The sequence below is a fragment of the Polyodon spathula genome, chromosome 31 (genome assembly GCF_017654505.1).
Source record: "Polyodon spathula isolate WHYD16114869_AA chromosome 31, ASM1765450v1, whole genome shotgun sequence".
Taxonomy (NCBI): domain Eukaryota; kingdom Metazoa; phylum Chordata; class Actinopteri; order Acipenseriformes; family Polyodontidae; genus Polyodon; species Polyodon spathula.
This window is the reverse complement of record NC_054564.1, coordinates 1,648,727-1,671,226: the sequence shown is the minus strand read 5'-3', so window position 1 is coordinate 1,671,226 and position 22,500 is coordinate 1,648,727. Positions and strand designations below refer to the sequence as shown.

At 42.3% G+C, this 22,500-nt stretch overlaps 2 protein-coding genes across 2 annotated transcripts in view; both read right to left on the bottom strand.

The window, feature by feature from the left end:
• The window catches only part of LOC121302987 (STE20-like serine/threonine-protein kinase), a 25,082-nt gene extending 14,517 nt beyond the window's left edge, over positions 1–10,565 (bottom strand). Inside the window, exons 1-5 of the mRNA XM_041233369.1 lie at positions 9,965–10,565; positions 4,742–4,906; positions 2,795–2,843; positions 1,062–1,211; positions 1–63 (exon numbers count right to left, since the gene is read on the bottom strand). The exon at positions 1–63 is cut by the window's left edge and continues 10 nt beyond it. Of these exons, the coding sequence (XP_041089303.1) occupies positions 1–63; positions 1,062–1,211; positions 2,795–2,843; positions 4,742–4,906; positions 9,965–10,114 (577 nt within the window). The 5' untranslated portion in view covers positions 10,115–10,565. The remainder of the gene's footprint in view (positions 64–1,061; positions 1,212–2,794; positions 2,844–4,741; positions 4,907–9,964) is intronic.
• A 6,451-nt stretch (positions 10,566–17,016) lies between these two features.
• Positions 17,017–22,500, bottom strand: part of LOC121302997 (E3 ubiquitin-protein ligase NEURL3-like) — a 7,021-nt gene continuing 1,537 nt past the window's right edge. The window contains exons 2-4 of the mRNA XM_041233388.1: positions 19,107–19,649; positions 18,853–18,963; positions 17,017–18,393 (exon numbers count right to left, since the gene is read on the bottom strand). Coding sequence (XP_041089322.1) covers positions 18,158–18,393; positions 18,853–18,963; positions 19,107–19,649 — 890 coding nt within the window. The 3' untranslated portion in view covers positions 17,017–18,157. The remainder of the gene's footprint in view (positions 18,394–18,852; positions 18,964–19,106; positions 19,650–22,500) is intronic.

Sequence of the window (22,500 nt, the reverse complement as noted above, 5' to 3'; positions counted from 1 at the left end):
TGCCGATGAAGGTTGCTCTTTTCTGCAGAGTGCTGGTGTTTTTAGCAGACACACCAAAATCAGCTGGGAAAGGAACAATAATCAAACAGTGTTAACAGTCAGTTGATTTTTTTATGTGAAACTGAGAAAGCAAAATTACAGATGGACGCTAAGCTTAAATGACGAGGCATTTGGAAAAGAACTTAATAAAAATGGGGTTGAAAATTCAGGATTGACTGGGCAGGAAGACTAATCTCTGCAAGCTTCCCATAGTAAAAGCACAGCAAAGTGTAATAAAGCACAGTGAAAGCATTGTAAAGCACATAGAGGTATGGTAAAGCATAGGCAAGCATTGTAAAGCACAGAGAGGTCTGGTAAAGCATAGACAAGCATTGTAAAGCACAGAGAGGTCTGGTAAAGCATAGGCAAGCATTGTAAAGCACAGAGAGGTCTGGTAAAGCATAGGGAAGCATTGTAAAGCACAGAGAGGTATGGTAAAGCATAGGGAAGCATTGTAAAGCACAGAGTGGTCTGGTAAAGCATAGGAAAGTATTGTAAAGCACAGAGTGGTCTGGTAAAGCATAGGGATGCATTGTAAAGCACAGAGAGCTATGGTAAAGCATAGGGATGCATTGTAAAGCACAGAGCAGTATGGTAAAGCATAGGGATGCATTGTAAAGCACAGAGCGGTATGGAAAAGCATATACAAAAAACATGGCAAACCATGACAAATGCAAAGAATAACTGCAAAGCTACCCCTTCTACAAGTTTACAACGGTGTTTTTGTACTTTCACCATGCTTCTCACACGGCTCTAGTATATGTTTTCAACAGCTTACCCTGGTTTGCCAGGTTTATTAATATGCTTTGCCAGACCTATATTTACCTGCACTTAACATATTGCACTTTCCACGTTACTATAATGTTACTAAGGTATGCTTGTATAAGGGACAGTGGTAAATTACTGTGAGAAGCGTCTATAAGGGATTTAATGGAGGCTGGCAATGCTTCCCTGTGTGTTGAATTGTGTTGTGCATTCAAATAGCTTCTTCGTGCTGTGGGCTGGTTTGCTGGTTTACTCACCCAGCTTCACGTCTCCCTCTATTGTGAGCAGGATGTTCCCTGTCTTCAGGTCTCTGTGGATGATCTTTTTGCCATGGAGATATTCTAGGGCCTGCAGTGTTTGTTTACAGACCACTTGAATCTGAGGCTCTGACAGACCCCTCTCCAGCTCTGTGAGGAGAAGGGCACACACACAAACACACACACACACACAGACACAGGAATACACGTACACACGCAGGCACACACACCCACACACAAATGCACAGACACACAGACACAGGAATACACACACACGTACACAGACACATGAACACAGACATACACGCACACAGACACAGTACACAGACACACACGTACACAGACACATTCTGGTAAGAGTTCTGTGGTAGAACATCTTAGGACTCAGATGCCTTTTGTGCACAGCTAATTTTATAGAAGTTCTTTCAACTGAGTTGTTTCCATAAGGAAATGTAATGCAGTAACAGGTGTCTCTGCTATGACAACGTTTTTTTTTTTAAGTATAATTTTGAAACTTTTACTTGTACAACAGCTGCAGAGACAGGTTTGGTAGCACACTTCTTTTTTATATGGCCACTTTATACTTCAAGAAAGTGATTCACTCCATGTTTCATTTCAAACAAAAAGTTATTATCTTTATCATTAAGACACTGCTGCAAAAAAAGAAAACAACGCTTTTTGACACCAATTGCGTCTTCATCAGGGTCAAGAGTAGCATCCATAGAATTGAATGCAGAGGCGAGGGCTGGATGCGAACGGAAAACCATGCAGTTCAGAGAGGTAAGTACAGGTCTGATGCTGATGTCACAGACGTCAGTGTTATTAACTCATCAGCCGTTAAGAGGAGATTCACTGCCATCTCTGATTGCACTCCACAATCATTCTGAGGGCTTCTTATGCCATGGCTACAATACTGTGTTTTGTGTGAGCTCAGAAGCTGCTCTGGGTCTATCTACCTGCTGTAGGTATACAACATGGAACACAGCTTCTACTAAAGTGTTTATACAGGATCCATGCTTTTGTTTTTCTGGCAATACTGGGTTACACAAGCCTGCTTTATATAGGTGTGCTGCAGATATCTCGAACCGAAGAGCAGGGCCTGAACTCAGAGTCAAAGCCGCACATAATTGCGATAAGGACCACAAAGAACGATAGCAAACGTCACGCAAATGGAATGGAAAAAATGTAATCAGAAAATGTAATCTGGAAATGTAATCAGAAAATGTAATGAGAAAATGTAATTCAAAAATGTATTCCAAAAATGTAATTACAATCGACCGCTCATAAAATACACAGCAGATATACCAAAATATAAACTTTGTAATGCATTTGAAACAATAGGGATCATAATCAAAGCTAATTAGACAAGCATGCACCAATATTATGTCTTTATTTATTTAACCAGGAGATTTACCTATAGAGACTGAAGCCTCATTTACAAGGGGGTCCTGGAAAACAATATAAGGACAATCCCAAATAAGATCTTTAATATTTGGCAATCACAGAGCAATACTAACATGAAAAACATTTCAGCTGCTGTAGTGGATCCCAGCTGAGCTTTCTCTGAGTGGGAAGGGAACGCCAATACAAAAAGATGAATAAGTTCAATTGTGGCTTTGTGAGTGGCACCCATTCATTAGTTTCCTAATGGAGCACCACAGTGTGCTGGCAATGGAGACTACAATGAGAGAGCATTTACTGAGCTGCAGCAGCCCACACATTGCAATACTTACCCAACATTATAGCATCAAGAGCCCCACCAGGACAAAACTCAATGAGGATCTGCAAGGAAACAAGCAGCAACACTTAGGTTAGGTGCCGCCTCTACACTCTACAGCAATTGTCAATGCATTATGCAATGTATTTGAGGAAGCGGCTTTCAATTCAACCTCCTATTTTATGGTGTGTGCAGTCATTGCATGCGGCTGTGGGATCTGTTAATGCTATAATGAGTTATTAGGGCCGTGTTTCTTTAAATCTGCCTCTGTCTGACTGAGAGCTACTTTGAGAAATTAACAGGGACTCAACAGCCTTCCTCAATCCATGTGACCCTCTCTATCAGCCACACCCACTCTGTCAGCCACACTCACTCTCTCTGTCTGTATACACCTGCAGTAGGCGTGGCTGGCAGAGTTGAAAAGATGTGATTGATGGAATTAGGAAGGTTGTTCAGTCCTTGCGCTTGGGATTCTCCAGACAAGCTTAAAGCAGTTCAGAGATGAAAACAAATCTGCAGAGCAGTTCGACTGATTCCTTATTTCACTGTGAGTTTAATAAGATAAGCTTGTTGCCTATACACACTGTGGCTAATCAAGCTTGCAGTAAAACCCTGAATGGGTGAAACTGCTCGGCAGCAGGAGTCTTATTGCCATCCCTGCAGCTCAAAGCCAGGTAAAGGTAGAATTTGAGAAAAATGATCAAATTCTTGACATAGTTTTTGGTTTTAACAGAGAAACACTAATAAAAGCTACCCTGAAACCAACTAAAAACAGAAGCTTGTCTTACAAACAAACAGACACTGAGGGCTACTCTCAATGCATAGGTAAGCCCAGAGGAAAACTCAGTCATGGAAAACTGTGATACATTATGGCAAATACATAGTACTGTATATCCAAGGGAAAAACCACAGCAAAACTGCAAAATTGCTGTGCTGATTTAAGGTTGTAAAGTTTTATAAGGGAAAAAACAAAAGCCCCAATAAACACGTCAGGGAATTTGCTTGGGTTATTTGTAGAGTTTCCAGCGTGTTCAAAAGGTTTGCAGCCATTACCTCACAGGCTGATAAAGCATTCGGGTTGCAAGCAAACCTGCCTTCAACATCCTGTACCTCCGACAGCACAGAGAGAGAGAGAGACAGGAAGCACACGCAGACTCACAAACACACACACACACACACACACACGCAGGCGGGCAAGCACACACACGCACACACACATAAACGCACACACACACACACACACATACACGCACACACACGCACACACACACGCACACACACATACACGCACACACATACACACACACACACACACACACACACTCACACACACACATACACGCACACACATACACACACACACACACTTAACGCACTTTTAATTTGTCCTTCCAATTTACACAGAATTGTTATTTAAATTTCCCCTTTTTCAAAACGAGCGTCAAAAAAGTTGTGCAAAGAAGAAACAGAAATTCAGACCAGACTGAAACTTTCTGTACTTCAGTTTTACTGACCGGTATCTTCATTTTAATGGCAGTTAAGTTAGAAAAAACAAACCAGATTATTAAGGAAAAGTTACTGACACACAAATGCTGAAACAACAAAAACTAACCTCTTACTTTTAGCCCTGAATCGTATTACTCATCAATATCATGTTTTAAAGTAATACCTTATTGAAATAAGTTAATTTAAAAGTAATCTGATTACAAGTATTTTGGTACTCAAAAAAGTAATCTGATTACATGTGTTCCTGTAGTGCATTACTTTAACCGCATTGTGGATAGGGTAATAGGGTAGGATTATAATTTAGTTCCAATAACGAGGACAAGCAAAATCTCTTCCTCTACACTTTGACTAGGTTTTTGCAGAACAGGTCAATATATATACAGTAGTGACTCAGGTCAATATATATACAGTAGTGACTCAGGTCAATATATATACAGTAGTGACTCCCAGCCCTTACCGATAGTCGGTTCTCAAACAACAGAGCATCAAAGAGCCTGACGATGTTGCCGTGGCGACACGATGCCAGGATGTCAATCTCGGTGACGTAATCCTCCAGCTCCTCCTCACTCTTCACCTCGATCACCTTGGAGGCCACGAGGACCCCAGTGGACTTGCAGCGTGCCTGACAGAGGGGGGAAAAAAAAAAGGAAAAATCTTCTTTGGAAAAGAGTAAAACAAATAGAAATCAAAGTATGTGAAGACACCGAGGCAAAAGATTCAGCTAGTGCCTTTGTTGTCATACTGAGATATTGTATCTGTTTTTCTTGTTCTGATGACGTAGTTAAATATTCAATAACTTATTCAATATTCAAGTAGACAGATGCCAGTGCCTTCTTCAGTGTACACTGACACCCAGGTGAGGGTCTTCTGAGGGGCAGGGATCAGCCCTTGTCTTCAGCTATGGCCAAAAGTTTTGCATCACCCTTTAGAATGAACTCATTTGTCGAATGTCGAATGAAACCTGCTGAATAATGTCACATTAATGTACTGAATTGCATGCCACTTTGTAGTTTTCCATATACTTCATGAATCACTGCCATAAGCTGAAAAATGTGACATTAAAAAAACCAGAATGAAATACTGAACTACTAATGTAAACAAAAGATCTAAACTAGGTTCACACACACACATATAGTTTATTATGGTTCAACCCTAAAATTCTAGGTAATGCAAGACGTTTAACCCTAGCTGTAGAGGGGAATATGGTTTGTAAAACTCAGCGTGATTCAGGGACAGCATATTGAACAGATCTGAGCTGTTTTAGTTTAGACAGGAAGTTGTGCTTTTCTGTTCGGCTGGAATGAAAGAAACCGCACTGAAAACCCTCAAACGACAAGCGAGCCTCTGTTACCAAGGTGACACATTGTTTTTAAGTATCGTTAGTGTCTGCTAAATATACATTTTCTTCATAGCTTTTTTTAGAGATGGTTACACGTTTGATTTTTGGGGTCTGTGGAGAAATACAGATCGGAATTCAAAACCAAGCGCCAATTATTAGTTGGTAACACTTTCATGGTTGCAAATTCCTAATGGATCCCACAGGAATAACACCTGAATATCTCCTGCACTTCCTTTGAGTTCTGAATTCTGAATTCGGCTCTGTTAATTCATGTGGATTTCATTACCCGTATTCATTCCATGTGTCTTTGTAATACACGATGTAGTTCAACTTAAATGTTTTTATATCCTGATGAATTCATGCCCTCTTTCTTGCCCGCCAGGAGATTGGGAGAAGTGTTAATTCATACATGAATGCTTACCTTATACATGCAATCAACAGCAAAGTGATATTTCTTGAAAGAGGTAAAACATCTGTTAATTTCACAAAACTGGAACCAAACAACTAAGTTACATATTGCAAGTTATATATTGCAAGTTATATATTGCAAGTTACATATTTCAAGTTACATATTTCAAGTTATATATTGCAAGTTATATATTGCAATGTATACATTGCAAGCTATATATTTCCAGTTCGCTCTCAAGGCATTTTGGTTCTTGTTTTGTAATATTAACACCATTTTCTTCTTCTTTCAACAAACAGGAGTTCATTAAAGGATAGAGAAAGCACGTTGTAAATACGGCCCTTGAGTTATTCACTGACAAACGTTTTGACGAGAAGTTTTTTCAGTGTCTTTGTTGAGGTAAATTTCTTCTAAAAGAGTTTTAAAATCTTGAAAATCACTTTAAAACAGGGGTCTTCAATCCTGGTCCTGGAGGGCCGGTGTACCTCTTGGTTTTTGTTCCAACTGTACCCTTAATTAATTAATTGGACCAATTAAGCTTCTAATAAGCTCTTAATTGGTCCAATTAATTAAGGGTACAGTTGGAACAAAAACCAAGAGGGACACTGGCCCTCCAGGACCAGGAGATTGGAGACTCCTGCTTTAAAGTGATTTTCAAGTTTCTAAAGTTCTGTTATCTAGGGAAATAAATATCAATTAGACTGTATCAATTAGATGTTGATCGCATGTATAAGGTAGGCATTCATGCATGAATTAAGACTTCTCCCAATACCATGCTGGGGCGAGTAACAGGGCATCAATTCGTCATGGAATAAATCCGGGTAATTAAACTTGGCTGTATTTCTTGAAGGAGAATTCGTCTCTCAGTCAAGTGTGGCGAGGTCAAACAGGGAGACGGCCGTCTGTAGAGCCTGGAGGAAGGGCTACCCTCAGCCATGGATTCCCTAAGGGGGTTTTCCTTACCCGAGTGCCGAGCGGTTCATATTTAGTTTCTGCAGGGTATGTGGCAGGCCGGAGAGACCGGAGAGGCTGAGTTCTCCCTCAGTGTATTTCATGTTCTGGGGGGGCTTCCTGTCCATCGCATTAGACTGCATGATGTCATCTTGTTTTCGCTAGCCGACCGACATTGCAGATAGCTGTCAGCACCCACGGACAAGGTCTCCGGCCAGATTCATTATCAACATTCACACTGTTCAATTGCAATTTAAATCATCCGCATTGCGGATTCTCAAGACTGACTTAACAGGGGTTGAATTCAGAATAATTGACTTCAGAGAGGAAGAGCAGAAGATATTCTGTTGTTATTCCTGTGGGAATCAGACCAGGGATACATTTGCGGCCATTATTGAAAGAATGGAGGAAATACTTTGAAATGTAGTAATTGGATTTATTAAATTTGTATTTCTAAGTGAGAAAAAAAAAACACAGCCAAACAAAATTAAGTCGCGTGTGCAGAGACCTGCTTTAGCAGTCAGCTCTGAAGGTGGAGCGGAAGTGTCTGTGGTTTTCAGTTGCTCATTGGAAGCCTGTCTGAGTCAAACATGCACCTCGAGTCAGAAACCGGGGCAGAAAGGAGCGAGCGCACAGGCACAGCGCCGTCAAAACTGTCCCTGCCTTGCCTGAGACCTCAATCACATCACCCAAGCAGAATTACTATTCAAGGGGACAAGAATGTAACCAAGCGTGCTAAACAAGGGTTCTTACTGAATGATCGCACAAGTCAAAGTAATGTAGAGATTCATCAAAAATAATTAAAAATAGCAAAGAAAGCAAAAGGTCGTTAGCACTGTTGTTTTCTGAAAGGGAAATGAAACACCCAGTGCAGTTACAAATCTTTAAAGGGATGACAATAAGACTCCTATTGCTCAGCAGTTTCACCCATTCCAGGTTTTACTACCAGCTTGATTAGCCCCAGTGTACAGGCAACAAGCTCAGGTGTGTCTTATTATACAGGAATGGATTCAGTTGCTATGCAATGGGAGCCTTATTTCCATCCACAAACTTTTTATTATAAGTGTTTAATGATCTTAATACAGAAACCTTCCTTTAAAAATATAAACCTCTTATTGTGCGCCCCTCTGTTGATTGTATTCATGATTGGTGATGTTATAAGGTCAATAAATCACCCTTGGGGAGGGTATTTGTATTTTGCACGTGTACAGCAGGTTGATCCAATAAAGGTTTCAAAATCAGTTATCTCTGCTGTACAATGCTTCCCTATGCTTTACCACACCTCTCTGTGCTTTACAATGCTTCCCTATGCTTTACCACACCTCTCTGTGCTTTACAATGCTTCCCTATGCTTTACCACACCTCTCTGTGCTTTACAATGCTTCCCTATGCTTTACCACACCTCTCTGTGCTTTACAATGCTTCCCTGTGCTTTACCACACCTCTCTGTGCTTTACAATGCTTCCTTATACTTTACCAGACCTCTCTGTGCTTTACAATGCTTGCCTATGCTTTACCAGACCTCTCTGTGCTTTACAATGCTTCCCTATGCTTTACCAGACCTCTCTGTGCTTTACAATGCTTCCCTATGCTTTACCACACCTCTCTGTGCTTTACAATGCTTCCCTATGCTTTACCAGACCTCTCTGTGCTTTACAATGCTTCCCTGTGCTTTACCAGACCTCTCTGTGCTTTACAATGCTTCCCTATGCTTTACCAGACCTCTCTGTGCTTTACAATGCTTCCCTATGCTTTACCAGACCTCTCTGTGCTTTACAATGCTTCCCTATGCTTTACCAGACCTCTCTGTGCTTTACAATGCTTCCCTATGCTTTACCAGACCTCTCTGTGCTTTACAATGCTTCCCTATGCTTTACCACACCTCTCTGTGCTTTACAATGCTTCCCTATGCTTTACCACTCCTCTCTGTGCTTTACAATGCTTCCCTGTGCTTTACCACACCTCTCTGTGCTTTACAATGCTTCCCTATGCTTTACCAGACCTCTCTGTGCTTTACAATGCTTCCCTATGCTTTACCAGACCTCTCTGTGCTTTACAATGCTTTACCAACCTCTCTGTGCTTTACAATGCTTCCCTATGCTTTACCAGACCTCTCTGTGCTTTACAATGCTTCCCTGTGCTTTACCAGACCTCTCTGTGCTTTACAATGCTTCCCTATGCTTTACCACACCTCTCTGTGCTTTACAATGCTTCCTTATGCTTTACCAGACCTCTCTGTGCTTTACAATGCTTGCCTATGCTTTACCAGACCTCTCTGTGCTTTACAATGCTTCCCTATGCTTTACCAGACCTCTCTGTGCTTTACAATGCTTGCCTATGCTTTACCAGACCTCTCTGTGCTTTACAATGCTTCCCTATGCTTTACCAGACCTCTCTGTGCTTTACAATGCTTCCCTATGCTTTACCAGACCTCTCTGTGCTTTACAATGCTTGCCTATGCTTTACCAGACCTCTCTGTGCTTTACAATGCTTCCATATGCTTTACCAGACCTCTCTGTGCTTTACCATGCTTCCATTGTTTTTTTATTACGCTTTGCTGTGCTTTTACTGTGTGGGAAACTTTCATAAGGGAATCTATTGAAGGTCCATTTACTGTACAAAGATTATGAATTAAGTAAAGTTTGAAGCTTGTTAAACTCTTTGTAGACTGTGGTTTCCTAGATATCAACGCTCTGTGTTGGCTGATCATTGATTTGCGTTTGGTACAAGGAACAGGGTGTAGATCAATGTAGTTGCTTTTCTCCATACAAAAATTCTTTACAGGGTCTATCAAAATGCACTAGAAAATAATTCTTTAAAAAAGTCTGCACTTATGAAAAGGGACCTGTAGTATAAATGAGAAAGTTTGCCATAATTCAGGCAAAAAAAAGGTTTCTTGAATCAGGCATGCAGCAGTCATTTCTGAGAAGGTCTGGGGTAGCTACTCTGTCAATCAGGGGGTATTAAAGCTGCACTCTGCCTACCTTGTAGACCTTGCCGAAGGCTCCATCTCCCAGTTCTCCCAGTGTGTCCCAGTCCGTTTCAGGATTGACGTCCCGTTTCAAGTTCTCATAGTGCTTCACTTTCTTCTTCTCTCCGCCGAACCGAAAAAGCCTCATAAAGATAGAAGCCATGACTGCCTATTCCCTCCCCTCCTCTTTCACCCTGCAGAATCCCACTACTGCCACCAATACCCCAGCGGTAAGGCACTGCAACAGGAGTGCTGTATTGTGGACACAGTAACTAATCCAGGACTGAATCTGCAGGGGTTCCGACTGAGCCACAGGAACAGGGAGAATAGAGGCTGGAAAACAACAACATCGGCAAGGGCTGCTGCAGATCGGTTGTGCTGGCGCTGGAAGTGTTGAAGGCTCGTTTCATCGTTTCCAAAAAAATAAAGACAAAGCAAGAATGGGAAATGCAGCGATGAATGGTTTTTTTTTTTGCAGGAAGTCACAATGACAAGCCCTGGTTATCACTGTAAAGAATATTTATGTTTGTTAAAAATTTCACCTCTGTCACACAAACTGTAAAACAAAACCCATAAAGTTCTTTCTTTCTTTCTTTCTTTCTTTCTTTCTTTCTTTCTTTCTTTCTTTCTTTCTTTCTTTCTTTCTTTCTTTCCTCTGCTTTCACCTCTAAATCTAATACTTAAAAAAAAAAAAAAAAAAAACTCTCTGTCCAACCCAGGCCTAACTCAGACAATCACCCATCTCTGAGTTGTTAGTTATCTCTCGCTGCATCTGAGCTGCTTGCCCTAGTTGTCACGCTACTTGTCTGCCTGCATGCCTTTGGCAGCATCTGCTGCGAGTCTGGCAGGAAATGGAACCAGCTTTCAAAACCTCTCTGAACTTAGGGGCCGGGGTTCAATGTCAAAATAGTGCGGTTTCAAAAAGAAAATGCAAAAGAAAGGCGAGCTATCGTTTTTGGGCGCGTGACTGCTATACTGTTTCTTTTAAAGTCAAGGTTTTGGGGGCTGGGCGTCACAGACAGACAGCAATGCTAATTCACCAGCTTCTTGTGTCCAGAGACCTGGGTTCGAATCTAGCTGTTTGGATCAAGAGGGAAATGCGTCTGAGTCTCAATCAATCCTTCAGGCAGATGGTGCACATTATAGTCAACTTGCTTAAACTTGTGTTGGTGCACCTTTATTGTGATTACATGGCTATTGTAATCTTCATACCAGAACTACTGTATAAAAGATATAGAAAGCTTGAGTTAATGCTGTTTAATTCTATAGGAATTTGCTGACATTATTTTAGCATTGTTGCTGTCAATAAATGTGCTCCATCAAAAATTGTTTTCATTTTTAACCTCATACTGCTTTAAGGGGTGTGGATATTTAGACCACAGAGTGTCTAAAGTCTTATTAAAATAAATATACTACTTAGCATCTCAGTGGTGGGTATGACATTTGCTGTTTGCAGACAGGAACAAAAATGATGTGTGTTACATGTTTTTTTTTTTTTTTTGTTTTTTTTTTTGCGTCTCCAAAATAAAAAAAAAGATCTGTTCTGAGCATCAAGAGTTGTGTTGGCCATTATATAAGCACTGACGCTAATCTAGTCTGCCGAAGGGCTTTATCACCAAAGGGCCGGTAGTCAACACTGTGGTAGTCCACACGAGGACATGCCACCGTGGACCGACCACAAAAATATTCTATTCAAGCACTGAACTGACGGCTCCAACTCCAGCCCAGGTTAGTATATTCTTTTTTCCCTATTATTTAATACTCTCGCTCCTCCTGTGCCTGCCTGTTTTTCGCCTCCCTCTCGGCACCACCCTCTCTCGTAGCCATTCCTACTTCCTTTCCTCTACAGGTCCCTACCATGACTATCTTCAGTATCCCCGTAATCCTCTCCTCTCGTTCCTGTTCTCTGTCTCCTCCCTGCCAATGCAAATCTAACTCCTCTAACCTCATCTCCCTGCCTCACCCTCTTTCCTTTGCTCACCCCCCGCCCCCCCTCGTGCTCTCTGGAATTGTCGCTCAGCTTCCAAAAAAGCCGACTTCATCTCTGCCTTTGCCTCCCACCTCTCTCTTGACTTCCTAGCTCTCACTGAAACCTGGATCTCCCATCTCCCCTGTTAACACTGCCACTCGGGCTGCCCTTTCCTCTCTTTGTGTCCTCTCCCACTCTCCTTGCCCCTCTGGAAAGGGTGGAGGAACAGGACTTCTGCTCACCTCTCCTCTCTCCTCTATCTCTCTGTTAGCACCTTTGAGTTTCACGCTGTTGAAATCACCTCCCCTTGTTGCCTCTTGCCTCTTCCTCTTTGTTCTCTACCACTCTCCTGTACTCCCTCCCCACCCACAGCCCGTCCTTTGCTCACTCTCTACCCATCACCCTCTGCAACTCCTACTATTCTACCCTCCGTCTCGCCCGTCTCACACTCCCATCTCTGCTCCCTGCTCCAGAGCCATAAACCCACCACGTGTTCTCTGGACCCCCTCCCTGCTCACCTCTTCCAGGCTACTGCCTGTGCTCTACACCCTTCCTCTCTCCTCAGCACCTCTCTGCTCCCCTGCCTGCAAACAAGCCTGCATCACCCCCATCTTAAAATAAACCCTCACTGGATCCCTCATCCCTCCAGAACTACCGTCCTGTCTCCCTCCTCCCATTCCCCTCTAAAACCCTCCAGCGAGCGGTACACCGCCAGCACTCTGCTTTCCTGCCAACACATTCTCTGCTCGACCCCCTCCAATCTGGCATTCGCCAGGCACACTCCACTGAAACTGCTCTCCGTCACAAACTCTTTACTCTCTGCTAATGCCACCCACCTCTCCGCTGTCCTAATTCTCCTTGACCCCTCTGCTGCCTTTGACACAGCTGACCACTCTATTCTCCTGTCCTCTGTTGCTGACCTGGGACCTTCCGGCACTGCTCTTGCCTGGTTCTCCTGCCTCGCTGAACACAAGTTCCTCCCCGAAAACTCCACACATCTCCTGCCTCCCGCCTGGTACTGTCCTGCCGCGACTACTAAAACTCCCTACTGGTATAGAAAAATTATACCGAGACATGAATGGTAATATCCTCTCATTACTTCAACATATGCACTCTTTGTATTCACAGTGTAAAAACGGGTTTGAAATCTTGAAATTTTGAATTTCCACTTGCCTTTATAGAGGGTGATTCACAGACAGCAAAGCGCCATGGGGCAAAACAATTACAGAATATGCCTGTCTCTTTTCAAATAGACAGGGCTGTAAACCAGCCTGTATCTCAAAGTGCTCTATGCATTATACTCTATATAGTTCAATAATGATAATAACTAAATACTGCAGGCCACATTTTAAAAAGCATTTACACTCCAGTCTTTAATTAATTTTATGAAAGGAGAAAAAAAAAAAAAATCACGGAAATGTTTCAAAATGAGAAACCCAACACCTTTTGAATATCAAAGAGAACTTGGATTATTTGACTTGGTTCTGTTTTTGTAAAATAACCAGGCGTTACACCTCTTTAAAAAAAAAACAGGACTTCATTAAAGCACAGAGGAAACGCTTTGAAAATATATATCTACTGCTGTTAATGTGGCATTATCTGATTCCAACAATGTACAGGATTCTGAGTCACTTCACTATCAGAGTCTGCTATTGTGTTATACATTATAAAAATACATACTTGAGCAACACAATACAATACTAATTGTATGTACAATATTTACACAGTTCACAGTGCAATAGCAGTGGAAATTCCTTGCAGGAGTCGTGCGCAGTGTGTATCAATGCATTCATTTTGCTAACAAGTATTCAGTCCTCTTGCATTAGTCAGATCATGGCATCATGAGTCAGAGTGTAGAAATTCATGATTGCGGGATGTGCCAGATGACTCATAACATAAGAACATAAGAAAGTTTACAAACGAGAGGAGGCCAATTCGGCCCATCTTGCTCGTTTGGTTGTTAGTAGCTTATTGATCCCAGAATCTCATCAAGCAGCTTCTTGAAGGATCCCAGGGTGTCAGCTTCAACAACATTACTGGGGAGTTGATTCCACAATCTGCAAGGCTGTGGTCTAATTGAAGTGATTTCATTGGAATTCAGTATGAAGAAGCGTTTTTGATAGAGAAGGCTTGGTAGTCCAGTGGTTAAAGAAAGGGGCTTATCAGGATATCCCCAGTTCAATCCCAGACACTGTCTCACTGTGTGTGACCCTGAGCAAAGAGTGACACAACTTGGACTCGTGTCCCTTGGAGGAACACCCTACAGTGGTGTAAAACCGAGGTCCTACTGGAAGTGACTCTGCAAGGAGTTGTACGGTAGTTCACCTAGTCTCTGTAAGTCGCTTTGGATACAAGCGTCTGCTAAATGACTAATCAATAGTCAAATGCTGAAGTAAAAAACTGCTGGAGTGAAATTATTTGACACGAACTGCCAAAAGACAAAAAGGAAAACGTTTCTATTTGTCTGAGAATTAGCTATGCTGAAGTTGATAGCCTTATATTTAAGGTTTGTTTATTGTAAAAGTAAAACATGTTTTAAATACATCTTTATCTTAAAATCTTGTGTTTTTTGCTTTGCTTCCCTGAGCGTCGTTAAAATGACGTGTTGCTGCGGGGTGTAGCAAGAGCTGTCCTGTGTAAACTACAGAGAGTGATCGACAGAATGACTTCAAGGGGAGGACACTGCTGACCTCCAGCTGAAACTGAGAGGATGTGAACAAACTGGAGAGTCAACATCAGCTGGTTTTGAGTGCAGTGCTTCGTAAGGGTTGGGTGAGCAGTCACGGAGTTCGAGTTTCGTCTCACCGTTCGGAGACATTGATCTTTATTCTGAAAATTCACTATCAGATATAAACTCTTCCATTTACGGTTTCCTGTCGATACTGTTTGATGAGAGTAACGCTATCTGTGGTCCCCACTGGACAAAAAGAACAATTTCTGAGAATTAGCTATGCTAAAGGATAGCCTATATATTTGTTAAAAGTGTAGACATAAATGAATTTATTGTATGAAATTTGTACATGAAGGTTATCATGCATTTGTCTCCTCTCAACCAGCATGTCTTTGGACTGTGGAAGAAAACCAGAGTACCAGGAGAAAACCCACACAGACACAGGCAGAACATGCAAACTCCACACAGACAGACACCCAGGAGGGAATTGAACCTAGGACCCTACTGCTCTGAGGCAGCAGCGCTAACCACGATGCTGCCCCAATTTGTAGACAGGAGCAAACATGATGTGCATTGCAAGTTGTTTTTTTTTTTTTTTTTGGTTGTCCAAAATAAAACCAGATCTGTTGTGAGAATCAAAAATCTGCATCCGAGTCTGGACTCACAAGTGTGAGCTGATTACAGTTTCATGCCAGCAGATGGCAGTGTTTCCCACAGAAAAAGAAAAGAGAAACTGCAACAAACCCAATGAATGTGGCAACTTTCCACCCCCCCCCCCCCCCCCCCAAAAAAAAGAAAAGCTGGAAAATTCCATTTGTGATGTGCAGAGACTGTAGGCACACGTTCGGCAGGGAAAGCGAATTAAACAAATCAATACTGAAGGTTTCAAATCTTAACAGTTTGAATTTCCACTCGTCTTTATATGATTCACAGACATCAGCGCCCCATGGGGCAAAACAATTACAGAACATGGCTGTTTCTTTTCAGGATTACAAATAGACAGGGCTGAGCAACATATCGATTTCTTCATCTTCTTTTGTGAAAGACAGCCATGGGGAAAACACTGACAGTGCTGCAGAGTCATGACAAGTATCCAGACAGGCCAAAACCACTGACAGCTGTGTCTCAGGTAGTGTTAATCAACAGCATCTCATGCCAGGGCAAAGGCAGAACTCAATTCAAACAAGTCCTGCGCTGTCTGTGATTCACCGTGTGCTTGACAATAGCAATGCTTGTCATGCATTGTCTGTGATTCACTGTGTGCTTGGCAATAGGAATGCTTGGTGTCGAATTCTTTAATCCTTGATGCATGGCAACCTCATATGGGGATGGATTCACCCTCGCCCCAGCAGTGGTGGAACGGCCTTTCTACGGATATCAGGACTGCCCAGTCCCTGACCACCTTCAGGCACCTCCTCAAGACACATCTCTTCAGACAACACCTGTAAAACTCAACTCTCCCCTTCTGGACAATATAACACTCTGCCTTTAATGCAATTTAACTTGCACTGATCTGCTCCCTGTTTTACTGTATTTAACCCTGCACTGAACCCAATCCTGTAGTATCTTGTATTTCACCTGCACTTGTATTTAACCCTGATGTAACTATCAACACCGTTATCTGGTCTTGAACTGCCCCGATATCAAATCATACTGTGTTGTGTTTTCGCTCTTATTAGGACTGCAGTCATTGTATTTAGTATCTTGCTCTTAATTGGACTGTAATTCTTGATGTGTATGTGGGGACCTATGAAAGACTAGCAAGCAAATGCAAGATGAATTGATATGAGATTGCCATAATATATTCATTATGTGTTCAAAACTACTTTTCCCCAAGCTTTTTTTTAATATTTCAAGCATGAAAGGGTTCAGTGTAAGTTTTCAAGTAAAATATATTAAGAAATTCACACTCCAGGTAGAGACAACCCTTGCCTGGATTAAATGAAGGCAGCGCCATGACCATTAGGAAGTCTAGGTTTGACTGCACCATAAACAGACATTCATTCCTGTCTTTTTCAGCTGCATTGTAAAACTTTGATCTTCATTAAATAGTTAAGCAGCTGACTGGAATAAAGTCCTCATTGGAATGGTCTGGGAGAGAGGGGGTTAGCCACCCAATGCAATGGACTTCCAAAGCTCTTCTCTGCTATTGGAACAGGTGTAGAGTGAAGAACTTCTTTGGATAACACTGCCCCTGCAGGAGATAGGAGGTACTGTAACGGGATCTGAGATCATTAACTCCCTCAGTAAATGGCTCCCATTACCCAGCGCAGTTGTTTGGGATCGATAGTGAGGTAGCTGGCTAATGCACAGCCTCTTCTAGCTTATACACTACATCACTTTAGACTTTGCTTTGAATAGCTTTTCAGACTAGTTAGTGCTTACAGAAAAAGATGTGCTTTTAGAAACAATTAACAGTGTTTATTCACAATGGAATTGTCCTTCACACAAAGTTACACAATACATGATAACAAGTAACAAAACAGTCATAATTTACAATGTCATTTTTTAGAGTCCGATATGACTTAATGCAGTACAGTAACGTATCAATACACTGGGGGTTCTAGAATTTCATACAGGGTACATGCAAGCTGATATCTGGTCACTGTGACATTCAAAGGGGTGTAAAGCAGCCTGTATCTCAAAGTGCTCTATGCGTTATACTCTATATAGTTCAATAATGATAATAACTAAATACTGCAGGCCACATTTTTAAAAGTGTTTACACTCTAGTCTTTAACTTTATGAAAGGAGAAAAAAAATCACAGAAATGTTTCAAAATGAGAAACCCAACACCTTTTGAATATCAAAGAGAACTTGGATTATTTGACTTGGTTCTGTTTTTGTAAAATAACCAGGCGTTACACCTCTTTAAAAAAAAACAGGACTTCATTAAAGCACAGAGGAAACGCTTTGAAAATATATATCTACTGCTGTTAATGTGGCATTATCTGATTCCAACAATGTACAGGATTCTGAGTCACTTCACTATCAGAGTCTGCTATTGTGTTATACATTATAAAAATACATACTTGAGCAACACAATACAATACTAATTGTATGTACAATATTTACACAGTTCACAGTATGTGTGCAATAGCAGTGGTAATTCCCTGCAGGGGTCGTGCACGGTGCATATCAATGCATTCAGTTTCGTAACAGTATTCAGTCCTCTTGCATTAATCAAATCACGACTCATGAGTGTCAGTGTGTATAGACTCACGGCTTGTCCCATCCTGCCAGGTGACTCGTCACAATCTGAAATTGTCATGATGTAAACAAACTGGAGAGTCAACAGGATCACAGAGGAATCATGTTTCAGTACACGATTGTGGGACACTGCTTTTAAATAACTTCTTAGAATATCCTTCATTTTTTAGTAATATCTTCAAATTCAAATGTCCTGGACAGAATGGGGAGGAATGGGCTTCTGGTACCTTTGTAGCTGCCTTTGTGCTGCCATTGTACCTTAGCCAGTACAGAACCACTGTCTCTCTCTCTGCCTGCATCGCCATTCAAATGATGGACTGGGGATAGAGCAGCAGTTTATCCAGGGAATCCCATTTCTAGAACCCGCCCAGTCTTCTTAATTCTTGCTCCTCACTCACTCCCAGTTCCAGTTGTGATCGCTTGGATTTTGAGCCAGTTAGCGTGATCTCATCAATAAGTTTCCGGCACAAAGGACAAGTTCCGATCCGGTCCCACACGTTGTCCGCACACGGGACACACATGCAAGCGTGACCACACGCGAGAACGGTGCTCACGGGACTGGAGAGGCAAACCACGCAGTCTTCAGCGCCCCCTGCAGGACAAACAGAAACAGTACCGCTATTAGAGTCGCTGTAGAATTATAGTGAGGTGTAAAGCTGTGTGAAAACAAGCACAAGTAAGGAACTAACTTTAAAAGAAATCAGTTGTCCAATATTGAAACCTAAGTATTACCCCAAACGTTTCAGATGGCACAATACCTGTGTTAAAGTCTACCTGTTTATTGTTCTTATAATGAAACTAACAACTGGCCATTTAAACACTGTATATTTTATAGCAGAAGGCAAGTTTCAAGGTTGTAATATTTATGGCCAATTATAAAAACAGCACTGGATTTGAAAGCTATTCCCACCCCTGCTGTGTTTACAGAACAGTGTTCTTGTTATTGACACAGCCAGGGTGGAAATAGCACAGAACTCCTCTCTCTTTGTGTTACTGTCTCTGCAAAACTGCAAAAAGCACTGCTAATTTCTTGGGGTTTTTTTCAGCTGACCTGTTTGGGGTTCTGCTTTGAAATGGGGGTTCACTGGGGTGTCTCGTCGGTTGAAGGGCGCGTGTCGAGGGCAGGAGACTTGGATGCCGAACGCACTCCTCTTCGTCGAGCCTGAGAAACCCCAGAAAATAAATAATTAAACAGAGATACGAGGGCGATCTAGGTCCATTTTAAAACATCTAAGCAACCTTTAAACTTGTGGCATATGTATTTCTTATTGTACAGTAACTGTAAAAGTCTCTTTCCTTCCTCACCTAGTATCTGCAGCGAGCGTGTCTGTCCGTACACGTCCATCAGCCCCCACAGTGTTCTGCTCACATTGACCCCTGTGAGCAGCAAGAACGTGTCTCCTTCGTTCACTCTGTACAGCACCTCCCCTTTCCTGTTCACCCAATATGTGATCCTATCCCCCTGCCGGGCGCACTCCTCTGGGATCGCCCCCGCCCAAAACCCAGGCTGGCCCTCCAGATCGGGGCAGGCGACAGGGGGCAGAGAGTCGGGGTTCATGCGGGAGGGGCAGTGAGTGGTGAAGCCCAGCCGCAGAGCTCCTTGCCAGCTCTCCTCGCACTCCTCCACTCGCAGGGTCACGCGCTCCATCAGCGCCACCGGCCGGCTGGTGAACAAGAGGCCGTCTCTGAAGGTGTCTCTCCGCTCCGCCCGGTGGTGGCCGGGGTGCATTGTGATCTGGGAGCCGTGGGTTTGTGGGTGGAAGCTCAGGGGTCCCAGGCACTGTCTGTGGCAGTCGTGGGAGGATGGTGTTTGGAGGTGTAGGTCAAGGCCGGTCTCTTTACAGTGATCTACAACAAAATAAAAAAAATCATGAGGACATCATACTTTTTTTTTCTTAAAGTAATTCTTATATGGATTTAAAAATTGCATTTTTTTGTTTGAAAACAAGTCAATAAAAAGCTAGTGACTGAAAATGAAATAGCAGGTCAATACTTAATCTGGCTTTAGTGAAAATGAAAGAGTTTGGTTTGCTGTTTGTTGATAAAAAGACTATTTTTTTGTTGATAAAAAGACTAAACTATTTATTGCACAAATATAAAGTCATTCAACTCCAACTTCTCTCCCTGTCCTTTAGTTCTAACCACAAGAGCCACACTGCTTCCCTCCCTCCCAGTCCCTCCTCAGCTCTAACCACTAGAGCCACACTGCTTCCCTCCCTCCCAGTCCCTCCTCAGCTCTAACCACTAGAGCCACACTGCTTCCCTCCCTCCCAGTCCCTCCTCAGCTCTAACCACAACAGCCACACTGCTTCCCTCCCTCCCAGTCCCTCAGCTCTAACCATTAGAGCCACACTGCTTCCCTGCCTCCCAGTCCCTCCTCAGCTCTGCTAGAGCCACACTGCTTCCCTCTCCTGGAATACACAATCAGGTACGCTAATGTAATGCCAATTGGGGGTCTGTGTACCCTGAAAGGATTATAAAATATCAAAGCGATGCCACTGCCTGCATTGCTATTAAAGATCACTTGTTAAAATAGTACAAACAAGCAGCCACTAAGGCATTATTCTGTATGTTTTCTGCTATTTTCAAAGGAGATTTTTACACTGAAATTGCAGAGCAGACAATAGGACTAACGCTACAAGCAGTACAGACTTTGGGACACGTAGGGTTAAAAAGGCTGCACAAGTCGACTGAGTGCAGCTGACAGGCCAAGAGGAAACCATTGCCTCGGCAACATGAGGAGTAACCAGAAACCACAGGGAGAGTTCAGAAAAGCATCGTGCATTGTGTCCTGAAACTGATACACCCCTATCCTGTGTCATGATACAGCTCGGATAACAAACAGATTGAGAGAGAAGCCTTAACCCTTACAGCGAATGACTTTCAATTGCACTGCAAGGGCAATGCAGACAGACAGGGGCACTACAATAGCAATTCCGTTCCAGTTTTATCAGCCAGATACTTAGTCCTTAGTCTCTGTTTCTAGTCCTTAGTCTCTGTTTCTTTACCTACCACACTATTCTACGTTTCTATAAACAACACGGTTTGTTTACATGTTCACAGAATAGTTTTCTCTGCAGGGAGACACGCGCAGTCACCTGTGTACAGTACAGTTAGCCTGTTTACACTGCACAAAGGTGCACAGATGTTGACATCCCAAACAATCCAAGCTCTGGTCGTTACCTGCAGCAGCAGGAGGTCAAAATGAAATATTTAAGCTGCACCTTCCAAAAAAGTACTATAAAAACACAATGGAACTGTACCATAGTAACATGAGAATATTACAGTACTGTGCTATTGCAGTGCTATTGCGCTGTGTGTGTGTGTGTGTGTGTCTCGTTTGTTTCCTGTTGTTGTATCATTGTAGCTCACTGCAGAGTCCTGTTGTCTTATAATACTATGAAATGCCATCCTATAACTAGCTTTGATACAGCACTACTATGAAGCACTATAGTACTGCTATGGTGTCCTGGAGTATTACTATAAGATAGTGGGATTCCCTATAAAACTTTCTTGGAAGGAATGCATTGTGTGTTATACATTTTTACCAACAGGGAATAATAACCATAAAGATAAACACCTGGGGCTGGTTTTAAATAAGAAAAGAATAAAATGTATCCTATAATCATATAAACTTGTGGAGTGGATTTCTACTAAACTTTATTGTTCTGTCTTAAAATATTGTTTTTTTTTTTAAACAGGTAGAAATCAGATATCTTGCTAGCACTGTTTTGTGAAATGGGCCCCTGTGTTCTCGGTTTTTTTCTTTCCCTTGTTTTTCTGTGCTTCTCTAGACATTTTTAACTGGCCGAAAAAATCTGTGTTGATCGGAGCAAAGATTTACAGAGTAAGGGGCTGAGAGTAGGATTAGAGCATTTTACAGCACAGAGGAATCCACTGGGGTTGCATGAACCCCTTACTTTTAGGGGTGATCCTGGTGTCAGAGAATATATGCCCCCCCCCCCCCCCCCCCCCCCCCCCCCCCCACTTATAAACATTCCCCCTATTCTTTTGTGTCTAAGTATATCCATGCACTTTCAAACCTAATTTAAGACCAATTCCCCTAACCCTAACCCCTATTGCACTACAAATACAGATCATTAAAGTATAATTAAATGTAAAGTATGTGTGCTATGCGCACTATGCACAGCATGACATCTGTATTTAGAACAAAAAGCATGTGATTCATTATAATACTGGCAACTCCTGACAAACGTGTCTAAAGATGCATCGACTTGAGTGGGGTGTGGCAGCCTGGTTTAGTAAAACAACTGTGGAAGACGTATTAGAAAACTGGAAGAATGCCGAGAACATTTCTTTTTTGTTTTTGTTTTCTCTAAAGAAACGCAGAGCTGGCACAGCCTTTGCAAAACCAGCGATGAATAATTGGTTACTGCACAGACACAACGGTCCTGATACGGCAACACACTGTTTGTCTATCTCTGTGGTACTGCAATGGTTTCCCCCTTTGCACAGAACCACTGCATTGCCTTTGAAGATAATTTGGGAAGGGTGGTTGGCACACTGTGGTCCCATTCTACCAGTGGCAGCCTCGCCCCATTGTAGCTGCCCTTGTGCTACCGTTGCACCTCAGTAGAATACAGAGCGTTTGCATTGTAGTGCTATTGTCTGTCAGTCTGTAGTGACTTAATGGAGCCATTGTGAAGGTAGATCAGTTAGCAGTTGCCATAAAAAAAGA